We start from the raw sequence: 12787 nt of genomic DNA, 5'->3' as shown, positions 1-12787 counted from the left end.
ACTCCACAGACATCACAGAAACAATGTGGGGATTCTTCAACTACCAAATCTGTGCTTCCCATTGTACATTCAGAGACTGCAGACATTAACACCTGGCATGTCCATGAACTTGAAATATGCACTGTGATCTGGACCTGGACCATCAGGTCCCACATGTCCCCACTCTAATAATGGAGGACAGGCATGATAATGATTCAGCTACATCATATGTAGATTAGAGTAAAATCCTAAACCCCCTGAACCCTGGAGTTTTACAATTCTCTGTTGTTATTGCATGGTTCTACTCAGAAAGAGTAGAAAGATTAAAGAAGAAAAAAATTAAGAACTCTTAAAAGTTCTCAATCAGAGGCATGAGAACAACATCTGGATTCTGCAATTCACTGCAGGTATAGGGGAAGAGAGACATTGCCCATGTCCTTCTTATTGACAGAGAAGCAGTAGGTGACCTTTTATACACCCGAGAGATGAGTATGACTGGCATATTTCCTGTAGATACTCCCATGCTCCCTCTACCATCGTTAGTGGCCAATTGTCTGTGGGCTGTGGAACCCTAGGGTCTTTGTAGAATTAATGAGCTCTTTCTCTCCATGGGATGGGAGTCGTGGGACAGAGATACCTGCACAAAACCATGTAAGCCTTTCTACCACCAGGGCTTATAAAATAGATGCTAACTTCTCTTCAAACTGAGGGGAACGGTTGTTCGCAAACACCTTCCTAGCAAAGAGGTTTCCATGACCTCTCTTAGACTCATCTTCCCTGCAGAGATATGGTGGGCTGTGGTTGGTGAATAGCCAGTCCATTTGGGCTCACAAATCAGTTCTGGTGCTTACAAACCACATTGCTTTAGGCAAGTTGTTTTAAACTTTCTTTGCTTCAAATTCTTTGTATTGAGAGGAAGATAATAATACATAGAGTTTTGAGAGACAATCAGAGGTGTGCTGATGAATGTTTAACAAGCTTGGCTACAGGGAGACAGAGTCCTAACTTGTAGTGTTTTTCTATTTCCATAAATACTTCTACTGGATGATTCAAGCTACCAGTGGTTTAATAGCTATCTCACAAAATTCCCAAAAGTTTAATAATCAACAGACAGTATAAACAGGCTCTCACACATGACATCTGCATATGCTTGGAAAAGTACCTGGTAGTAAACCTAACAATTCTTATTACAACCAGAGATCTAAATTGCCTGTTCAAAGATGACCATTCCTTTGTACTTTTAGTTTTCTTCTTGATGTCCAGGTAGAGACTGGAAGCAGTAAAGAGTTTTATCATGAGTAATTGCTGGCAGCAAAGAGATTTTTCTTCTTTGATTGAGGGTAAGTAGAACTTTTGCTCTTCTCCTATGAAATATCAGTTTCCACAGGTCCTCAACAGTGGAGCACCACATTTGGAATTAAACAGGGCAGGTTTTTCTGACACATTGAATCACACTGATCTGAGAGCCTCAGCCCTCCAGCCCTGCATGGCCAAGTTCCCCATTAGCCTTTTACCTTCTGGGCTTCTCTGAACAACCAGGGATAGATAGATTCTCTAGAATCTCTGTCCTAGCACTTATTGACTAGGTGACCTTAGACATATTACATACCCTGAAACTGTTTATTTTGGGGGAAATCAGGATAATAAGAACCAATTGTTCAGGGAGCTTCCTAGTTCCATGCTTAGCCTACTCATAGGAAGCACTCAACAAATGGTAACTACTAATAGCAATAGAAGGCAATGATTGTCAGACTATTACAGCCCCTCTGAGGGGACACCAACCCCGACCCTGGCTCACAACACATGTTGGCACCTTGTGGCTCAAGAAGCAAATAAATGTACAATCCAGTAAATGAATGTGTCAAAGATAATCAATTAGGAGGAAAATGGTAAATGGAAGAGATCAAAAGAAAGAAAAGTGGCAGAGTTACTAAAGAAAATATAGATTGAAGAGATTCCAAAATAAGGGAGAGAAAGGAAGGGAGTGAAATGCCAAGAAAATGACTGAATTAGAAATGCAGGAAATTGAGTATGGTGAGAGATAATGGATATATAATAAACAGTTGGCTATTGTTTAAGGTTACATAAAAAGAACTGTATATCACAAAGAAAACTAAGGGGGGTGGCTGCAAATAAGCATGGAGATTGCTTTGGGTAATTAAATCTTTTGTGCTAGGTGGTGTTGGTTGTATAACTGATGAATATACTTTAGAATGCTGCATACTTCAAAATAATGAATTTTGTAGCATGTGAAAAAATCTCAAAAAGAAATAATAATTTAAAATCCTAAATGGTCATTCCATCTTTAAGGATGGGAAATTTAGAAGTCAGAAAGGGGCATACAATACACCTGAAATGTTTGTTCAGTTCCTCAACCTGGCTAATGGCAGTACCAGGAGATAACTTCATTATTCTTTATACTGTAAAGATTTGCTTTACTCACACTTTTGTTTTAATATATAGCATTTAAATATTAAAGAAAATATCTCATATGGGAAAAAACAATAGGAGAAAAGGAACAAATAAAAAAGACAAAAGCAGAAATTTCTGGCTTAAAAAGGAATTAAAACACAAGGTGGGGACCCGGGTTTAGCGACATGCCCATCCATCCTAGAGCACATTTGGCAGAGGTCCACCCATCTCACCTCACCCTCCCCATGGCCTTCCTGAGATCTTCTAAGACAAGAGCACCCTGAGTCCCCAGTTCAACTTTCAGAGTGGCTGCAGCCTCTAACTGGCCTATGCCCCAATACTCTTTATTTATAGAAAAAAATCTACTCTAAGAAGCTTTCTCAGAAACATTTTTCACAATATTTGTCCTTCACTTTATACACCCTTGGGCTGGTGTGCAGCTCGGTGATGGACCACAAGCCTACAATGCATGAAGGTCTGAGTTCCATCCCATCACTGAAAAAAGAAAACCTTTATAAACCCTTTAGTCTCGTTTACCCCCAAATACTGGCATTATTGTCTTTAAGTCTGTAAGTCTTTTGATAATGTGTCTGTGAACTCCTAATGATGTTTAACTTGCATGGAGTAACTCACACCTCTTGCCTGTAAACTTCTCATGGCAGGCAATGAACATGTGTACCAATTCCCCTATCCAGGACAGCTGGTTGAGTGACTTGGTTTTTAAAGAGGCCAGGGAAACTGAACTGATCTTGCTATGAGGTAAGAATCTCTTACAGTACAAGAAAATCTCGCTCATAGATAACACAGTCTGTCTCCATTAAGTTCCCTTGCAAGTGAAGAAGTATAAAATAAATGAAATGTATTTCCATTCATTATATTCCACAACTCATTCAACAAATATAGAAATGATCAAGCCTACAAATATAACATATAATCAGAAAATTTATTCAAAACATACTAATTTTCTTCCATTGCTGGTGATCCAATGCAAAGTACATGACCAACAAGCATTCTATCACTGAGCTAAATCTCCAGCTCCAAAATATATTACTAATCTAGTTCCTCCAACAAATAATTAAGGAATAGAAAAACAGTTAGAAAAGCACTCAAAATGGATAGAGATGTACCTCAGTAGCTGAGCATTTGTCTAGCAAAACCCTGGGTTTCAATACCCAACACCACAAAAAGCAAATTAAATGAAAATTTGAAAATGCACTCAGAACACAGGGCTCTTAATAAGTTTCTGAACTAATGAATTAGTTCATTAACCCATATTTGACATCAGTCTTTTTTCCCTCAACCAGTAAATCAGAGGCACCAGTGTGAGATTCTATCCAATACCTGATCTCCTTGCTTCTACTTGACAATTTTTCACCAACAGCAGCAGAGGATGTGAAGAAGCTTCTAGATGGTGGTGTGCCTAGAAAGGGAAGCCTGAAAGAACAGAGGAAAAGAAGAAAAGTCTATTTAATATGCCCTGACAAGCACCTATGGTTTGTTTTTACAAAACAGGATGGAGCATACAAACCTAGCAGTCTCAGACCTCTGGCTGGACAGGAACAGGCCATGGTCAACCAAAGTTCCCCAGTGGGCTTCATCCTTCTGGGCTTCTCTGAACACCCACAGCTGGAAAAGATTCTCTTTGTGGTTGTCTTGATTTCCTACCTCCTGACCCTGGTGGGCAACACACTCATCATCCTGCTCTCTGTGCTGGACCCCAGACTCCACTCCCCAATGTACTTTTTCCTCTCCAACCTCTCCTTCTTGGACCTCTGCTTCACTACAAGTTGTGTCCCTCAGATGCTTGTCAACCTCTGGGGCCCCAGGAAAACGATCAGCTTCCTAGGTTGCTCTGTCCAGCTCTTCATTTTCCTGTCTCTAGGGACCACTGAGTGCATCCTCCTGACAGTGATGGCCTTTGACCGCTATGCAGCTATCTGTCAACCACTCCATTATGCCACCATCATCCACCCCCGCCTGTGCTGGCAGCTGGCAGCTGTGGCCTGGATCATTGGGCTGGTGGAGTCAGTGGTCCAGACACCACCCACCCTCCGCCTGCCCTTCTGTCCCCACCATCAGGTGGATGATTTTGTGTGTGAGGTCCCAGCTTTAATTAGACTCTCCTGTGGGGACACCACCTACAATGAGGTCCAGATGGCTGTTGCAAGTGTCCTTATCTTGGTTGTGCCTCTCAGCCTCATCCTTGTTTCTTATGGTGCCATTGCCCGGGCAGTGCTGAGGATTGACTCTGCAGGGGGGCGAAGAAAAGCCTTTGGGACCTGCTCTTCCCATCTCATTGTGGTCACTCTTTTGTACGGCTCAGTCATTGCTGTCTACCTCCAGCCCAAAAATCCCTATGCCCAAAAGAGAGGGAAGTTCTTTAGTCTCTTCTATGCAGTGGGCATTCCTTGTCTTAACCCTCTCATATACACCCTGAGGAACAAGGATGTAAAGAGGGCATTCAGGAGGTTACTGGGGAAAGAAGTGGAGACCAGACAAAGCTGAGACAGCTGCTTAGTGTGATTTAAAATTGAGAAGAGATTCTGCAATGCCTGATCATGAAGCTTGAGTTCTGCACCTCTCTGTCTTCTTCATATCTATCATGCCACAGCAATGGATGATGGCTGTGTGTGTGTGTGTGTGTGTGTGTGTGTGTGTGTGTGTACTAAAGGGAGGTGTCTCTAGGTAACACATTATCACATGGATCATATGTGACATTCTCTTTTCTCCATTTTAGTACCTCACTTTCATAATCATGTTCCAAATTTTATCATTTCCATGTCTAATTCCCTGCCTGGTCACATTGTCACTATTTTTTAACCTCCAATTCTAATTCCTATTATATGTTCTTTGAGTTTCTTTCCAATGATGTCTATTTTGCATTCACCCATTTTTGGCTCAGAAATTCTACTTGTAGAATATGACAATATTCTTGTGTGGTTATAAATTAGTAAATGAATGAGAATACTCAACCAAAGGATTGAAAATAGTTAAAATTAATAAGGAACTAGCTAAATAAGTGAAGATGTGTACAGAGTCTTTGAAAGGAGGAAATTTTGAATTCGTATGGAATAATCCCTTAGCAAAGGAAAAAATAAGGTAATATGCTGCTGTTAAGTCTAAAAGTTGGAAAAGTACACATTTATAGCTATTTATATTTGTTTAAGTGTGCCAGTTATCAATATATTAGTTCTCCATTCCAAATTCCACTTTCATAATTTGAGCTCACAGCCCCAACCCAGCCTGGTAATCATCTTCCCACAGCCTTGCTACTGTGGACAGCCTGCACTCCAGATTTCCAACATGAGCATCTGAGCATCTGCATCCCTGTAAGTTTTTCTCCTATACGTCTCCCAACTAAGATAGGTGGGGGACACAAGTCCTCCCACCTATGGTGGCACACAACTCAGCATACCAAACACACTCACCAGCTGTGCTCTGAACCCCAGAGGGGTGCTTCCTACCTTCTCAGCAACTGTGGACCAGCTCTGCACTATGCAAACTTCTAGACCTCTGCAATCCAGTAGGCTGCAAGTACCCCTTCTTCAATCAAGTTCGAATCCCAGACTGGGGGAAAGAGCCCAACTTCACTTTTTCTTGTGTGTTCTCCCTTGGCCCAAGAATACCCAGCAGAGTTATATGTTTTGATTACTCTTTTATCACAGTTTAACAACACTTTATATTAAACCTCCCTTGTTTGAATCACTGTGTGGCTTCTGTCTCCTGATTGGACCTATAGTAGTATAAAATAACACTGTCAGTAGAAGGATACATAAGAAACTGATTGCAACTATTATCCCTGAGAAAAGGAAGCAGGTAGTTTGAATAATAGACATAGGAGGGAAATATACTTTGTAACGTATGTCTTTGTTTGACTTTTGAATATTACACTTGCGCATTCTGTACTTATTCTAATAAATAAAAAAGCATATGTGTGTATGTGTGTGTGAGAAAGAGAGAGAGAGAGAAAGAGAGAGACTTAAATTTAAGAAGCCACAGGCTCAGGGCAGAAGTGGCTACATATAGTTTATGCCCCTATAGGAATCACTTCCAGTAATCATTATGAGTTTCCAGGCAAAATGGCCATAACAAAGTGGCCATTTTTAACTAGGTTAAATTTAGGCATAACCTCAGTTTAGCCTAGGTTAAAATAGTTATTAATTATGAACAGCATGTTTCTTACCCACTCCTAAAGCTGCTTTATCCGTGAATATTGTATATACCACAAAACTATTAAAGATTGTTAACATATCTAATTCTATAATATTAAAGGATTTCAAAAGGCCAAACTTGGGAGAAAATCACAGCAAAATAACATGTAATCCTGAGGTCTCATACCCACTTGGTTTCTTCTTGAACCTACAGCCACATATGCAAAGCACCTGAGAGTGATAAGAAAAGCTACTGCAGTTATGGGTTGCAGAATAATGTGGTAGCCAATGGGCTGTGATACTGATTTAATAAATATTTCATCTCTTCCCCCAGTTCCTGGTACAGAACACCTAACCCTTGTAATTTCCTAAAGCAATGAGGAAGATAGAAGAATTTTCTATTCTTGTATTTGGATTTGAACAAGAGTTCCTGCCACAGAGCACCTAATCACTTAGAATTTCCTGGGTAATTGTAGTATCTTTTGTTCTAATAACTCAGTGGGCACCTAAATGTGGCCTGGTCACCAGAAGGACACCCAAGGAGGGAATTTCTTGGTCCTAATAAGAACCCCAAAAGAATTAGCCAGTGGGTCAGAAGCTCCAGAGCCTAAACCTGTGAATGGCAACTGAAGTACATGGCAGTCTTGCAGGATACCATAACCTATGATAACTGACTCTACATCCAAATATATAATTCAGAACTGAAGTTATACTTATATAGTTATCTTAGTTGATGTCTTCTTGGTCAGTGTCGAAGAAAAAAAAATGTCAACACATTTTTGTCACCAGAATTCTTCAGGATTAAGAGTATTTAATGGTAGGAGAAAACACTCAGGGTTCTTACAGGAGTTTTTGGGTTTTGTTCAACTTTGTTTTCTTTTATTCCTATTATGCAGGACCAAGGTCACATTTGCAGCAGTCAGATTGTCTCCAATTTCAGTACTGAATTTGTGCACAAAACATGATGCCAAGATACAACATTTCTATAGCTCAGGAAAGTTGGACACTTAGAAGCAAAAGTTAGATCAGTCTCAGTGAGCAGAAGAACATGTTATTGGACCCATACATACTTCCATCTTGCTACCATAGCTACTGCTTTCATAACCCTTTGGGCCAGCACTGGGGTGGCCTTGCAGAGGCTCATTGATGTGAACTTCCCTGAAGTGATACTTGGTTATTTAGTGCCTCTTCTCTTGTAGATACTCTCTGGTGGGCATTAACATGAAATGCAAAATTATTCAGACTTGTTTTCATTCTCACAGATGGATCCACATATCTCTTTCCAAGAGTTCATTCTCCTTGATCTTCAAACCTTCTCTTTCCAAGTCCTTTGAACAGTAGCCAAATCATTAATAAAGGTCCATGTGGTATTTACATCTATTCTTTCATTAGGCCACTTTTCTTTCCACGTGAGCTGGTGTACCACCCAAACCAAGAACCACTGGGAGGATTTACCATCACTACTGTCTTCCACACCCACCCTTGAAGATGAATATAGTGCAATACCAGTCCATTTTCAGTTCACACCAATGTGTTGAGCCAAACCACACATGAGTCAAAGTCAACATTTTTCACCCATTAGCTTGGCCTAAGGAACATCTCCACCAAAGACAGATTAAAAATTCTTTGAAAAGAGGGATTCCAAATGGCAGCTAGAGGGAGGAAGCAGAAAGCATGCTTCCTAAAGTAAAATCTTGGAGAGACACTGGAGATACACCTTACAGGAAAAACCACCGAAAAGAGGCAAAACTTTGACTCCTCCACACCCCCTAGCCCACGCATAGCATCCACACTTCACATTAAATGGAGAAACCAGGAGGGATACCGCGCTGCTGCCAGACGCCAGCATCCAAACTGCTTGGGAAGACACAGAACACAAGGTGAGCTAAGCGGCACATGGCACTCCCACAGACAACCCTGGGCCAGATCAGCATAGCCCCCTGGACAGACCAACCTCCACCCAGGGAAAAAAGAAAAAAAAACTGAATAACAAGCAACAACAACAAAAAAGACATGTAGCAAAGAGGGCAGGGCACCCTGAGCGCCAAAGATGGGGGAGGGGCAATCCCTCATGGAACTGTAAATAAACAAGCCAGACAGAGAAGGCAGGAGCTGCGGCACTGCCCAGCAACCAGGAGTGGGAAAGCTTGTAAAAGTGGCAGTGGGAGGAAAACTCCACAGGAGAGGGGGGAAGACCCACTTCCCACGTAAACTGTAAATAAACATACCGGCCTGAGAAAGCTGGTGCAGTGTCACCTCCCCCAGTGCGCTTGGAAAGGGGAAAGCTTGTAGCAGTGGCAGTCACACCCAGGAGAACTCTAAGTAAACAAAGCCTGAGGGGCTAGGTGAATGTTAAAGTCACTCCTGAGATCTGCATAAATAAAGCCTCCAGCAACAGCACGCTGACAGCAGTGGGCAGGTGAGCAGCAGCCTCATATAGCCATTCACAGAACTGTCTCTGGACTCTTTTTCTTTCACTCTTCCTTTGATGAGACAAAAACTGAACTACACCTGCATGCAGAAAAACTTACTGGAAACTGTATTGCATTTGAACTTGGGACACTTTGTGGTGTTTTGGTTTGGTTTAGTTTGGTTTTCTTCCCCTTTGATGAGACAACGACAGAACTACTTCTGAGACACCATTTCCAGGATTGGAGGCTGAGGGACTAACATTAAAATTATTATGACTGAAACTTTATTGCATTTGAACTTGGAGATTTTTTTTCAATACTCTCTCTGTCCCTCTAATGCCTGTTTAGCTTACTGTTGATTACTACACTATCTCTCCCTGTTTATATCTTTGAAACTTTTGTTTGTTTGTTTTGTTTTTTTACTTGTTTACTTGTTTTTCCCTTTTTCTTTACCTTCTTTACTTTCCCTCTCCTCTCACCCTTCCATTCTAAATATCACCATTGTTATCATTACAAGCTAGAAAATACTTAATTCCACACAGTACAGGGACAGTAACAATACCAAGGGCAATGCTGGGAAGACAGAAAAAACAGGGAAACCAGTTTCCCCCCAGCAAAAAAAAATAGTACAGGAAACAGAGGGAAATGAAGAAAACAGATACTCAGAGGCAGACTCCAACAAAATGAAGATAAACTATGCCAAAGAACCCAATGAAGCCTACAAGAATAATCTAAAAGAAGAAATCCTACAGGTAAGCAATGAGAATTTTATAGAGATGATACTGGATATGGTCAACCAAAATGTACAGGAGACACTCAAGAAATTCCAAGACAACAAAAATCGAGTTTTTGAAAAAGCACAAGAAGAAATAAAAGAAACCATAGAAGCACTGTATAAACACCAAAGTGAAACAGAGAACACAATTAATAAAGACATAAATGAACTCAGGATGAAAATAGACAACATTAAAGAGGAAGAACTCAGGATATGGAAAACCTCAGAAAAAGAACGAAACAGAACTACAAAACAAAATGGAAGGCCAATCCAGCAGAATAGAACAAACAAAAGACAGAATCTCAGAATTCAAAGATGAAATGGTAATTAAAGGAAAAACCAAAGACCTATGAAAAGAAAATGCAAGAACTCCCTGACTCCATCAAAAGACCAAACCTGAGAGTCATGCGCATTGAAGGAGGAGAAGAGGTGCAAGCAAAGGGAATGCATAATATATTCAACAAAATAATAACAGAAAATTTGCCAAATCTACAGAAATCTATTCCCATACAGATGCAAGAGGCCTCCAGAACACCAAACAGACCAGATCAAAATAGAACCACCCCATGGCATATTATAATTAAAACAAGTACAGAAACCAGAGAAAGAATATTGAAGGCTGTAAGAGAGAAAAAACAAATAACATACAAAGATAAACCCATCAAAATCACAGCAGACTTCTCAACAGAAACATTAAAAGCAAGAAGAGCTTGGGATGAGATCTTCCGGGCACTGAATGAAAATAATTTCAACCCCAGGATACTCTACTCAGCAAAACTATCATTCAAAACAGATGGAGCAATAAAAGTCTTCCATGATAAACAGAAGCTAAAACAATATGTGACCACAAAGCCACAACTACAAAAGATTCTTCAAGAGATTCTGCACACAAAAAGTGAAACCCAACATACCCATGAAAGGGCAGGCAGCACCAAACTACAGGAAAAGAAAAAGCAAGAAAGTAGAGAGTAACCTCAACTTAGGTACACACAACCAAACCTTCAAACAACCAAGACAACTAAATGACAGGAATCACCACATACCTATCAGTACTAACACTTAATGTTAATGGACTTAATTCCCCCACCAAAAGGCACCATTTGACGAAATGGATTAAAAAGGAAGATCCAACAATTTGTTGCTTACAGGAGAACCCATCTCACAGACAGAAATAAGCATAGGCTTAGGATGAAAGGCTGGAAGAAGATTTACCAAGCCAATGGCCCCCAAAAACAGGCAGGGGTAGCAGTACATATTTCTGACAAAGTAGACTTCAAACGAGATAAAGAAGGATGTTCCATACTGATAAAAGGGGAAATAGACCAAACGGAAATAACAATTATCAACCTATATGCACCCAATGTCAAAGCACCCAATTTTATCAAACATACCCTGAAGGACCTAAAAGCATATATTAACTCCAACACAGTGGTCATGGGAGACTTTAACACCCCATTATCATCAATACATAGATCATCCAAACAAAAAATCAATAAAGAAATCCTAGATCTAAAATATACCATAGATAGAATGGACCTAGTTGATGTCTACAGAACATTTCATCCAACTTCTACACAATATACATTCTTCTCAGCAGCCCATGGAACCTTCTCCAAAATAGATCATATCCTAGTGCACAAAGCAAACCTCAGCAAATATAGAAAAAAAACTGAAACTAGATCCATGTATATCACCCTATACCAAGATTAACTCAAAGTGGATCAAGGATCTTAATATCAGATCACAAACTCTCAAGTTGATACAGGAAAGAGTAGGAAATACTCTGGAATTAGTAGGTATAGGTAAGAACTTTCTCAACGGAACACCAGCAGCACAGCAACTAAGAGACAGCATAGATAAATGGGACCTCATAAAACTAAAAAGCTTCTGTTCATCAAAAGAAATAAACTGAAGAGAACACCCACAGAGTGGGAGAAAATATTTGCCAGCTACACATCAGACAAAGGACTGATAACCAGAATATATATAAGGAACTTAAAAAACTAAATTCTCCCAAAACTAATGAACCAATAAAGAAATGGGCAAGTGAACTAAACAGAACTTTCTCAAAAGAGGAAATTCAAATGGCCAAAAAACACATGAAAAAATGCTCACCATCTCTAGCAATAAAGGAAATGCAAATTAAAACCACACTAAGATTCTACCTCACCCCTGTTAGAATAGCCATCATTAGCAACACCACCAACAACAGGTGTTGGTGAGGATGCAGGGGAAAAAGGAACCCTCTTACACTGTTGGTGGGAATGTAGACTAGTACAACCACTCTGGAAAAAAATTTGGAGGCTACTTAAAAAGCTAAACATTGATCTATCATTTGATCCAGCAATACCACTTTTGGGAATATACCCAAAAGACTGTGACACAGGTTACTCCAGAGGCACCTGCACACCCATGTTTATGGCAGCACTATTCACAATAGTCAAGTTATGGAAACAGCCAAGATGCCCCACTTCTGACGAATGGATTAAGAAAATGTGGTATTTATACACAATGGAATTTTATGCAGCCATGAAGAAGAACAAAATGTTATCATTCGCTGGTAAATCGATGGAATTGGAGAACATCATTCTGAGTGAAGTTAGCCTGGCCCAAAAGACCAAAAATTGTATGTTCTCTCTCATATGCGGACATTAGATCAAGGGCAAACACAACAAGGGGATTGGACTTTGATCACATGATAAAGCGAGAGCACACAAGGGAGGTATGAGGATAGGTAAGACACCTAAAAATCTAGATAGCATTTGTTGCCCTCAACACAGAGAAACTAAAGCAGATACCTTAAAAGCAACTGAGGCCAATAGGAGAAGGAGACCAGGAACTAGAGAAAAGCTTAGTTCAAGAAGAGTTAACTTAGAAAGTAACACATATGTACAGGAAATCAATGCAAGTCAACTCCCTGTATAGCCATCCTTATCTCAACTAGCAAAAACCCTTGGTCCTTCCTATTATTTTGTTATCCTCTAGCAAAATTAGAGATAAGGGCAAAATAATTTCCTCCAGGTGGAGAGGGTAAGGGGGTATGGGAGGGAGCGGGGTTG

The 12787-nt window shown here is 40.2% G+C and overlaps 1 protein-coding gene across 1 annotated transcript; it reads left to right on the top strand.

Moving 5' to 3' along the window:
* Positions 1-3570: 3570 nt before the first annotated feature.
* Positions 3571-5228, top strand: LOC109698543 (olfactory receptor 2H2-like). The gene has a single exon (XM_020182834.2). The coding sequence runs from the start codon at positions 3958-3960 to the stop codon at positions 4894-4896; it is 939 nt and encodes a 312-aa protein (XP_020038423.1). The 5' UTR covers positions 3571-3957; the 3' UTR covers positions 4897-5228.
* The last annotated feature ends 7559 nt before the right edge of the window (positions 5229-12787 follow it).

This window comes from Castor canadensis, chromosome 8 (genome assembly GCF_047511655.1).
Source record: "Castor canadensis chromosome 8, mCasCan1.hap1v2, whole genome shotgun sequence".
In the NCBI taxonomy this organism is placed as follows: domain Eukaryota; kingdom Metazoa; phylum Chordata; class Mammalia; order Rodentia; family Castoridae; genus Castor; species Castor canadensis.
Note: the sequence above shows the minus strand (reverse complement) of the source record. Positions and strands in the feature narration are given on the sequence as shown.

Coding starts and splice junctions, on each gene's coding strand:
- LOC109698543 (XM_020182834.2), top strand. CDS start 3,958: ATGGTCAACCAAAGTTCCCCAGTGGGCTTCATCCTTCTGGGCTTCTCT.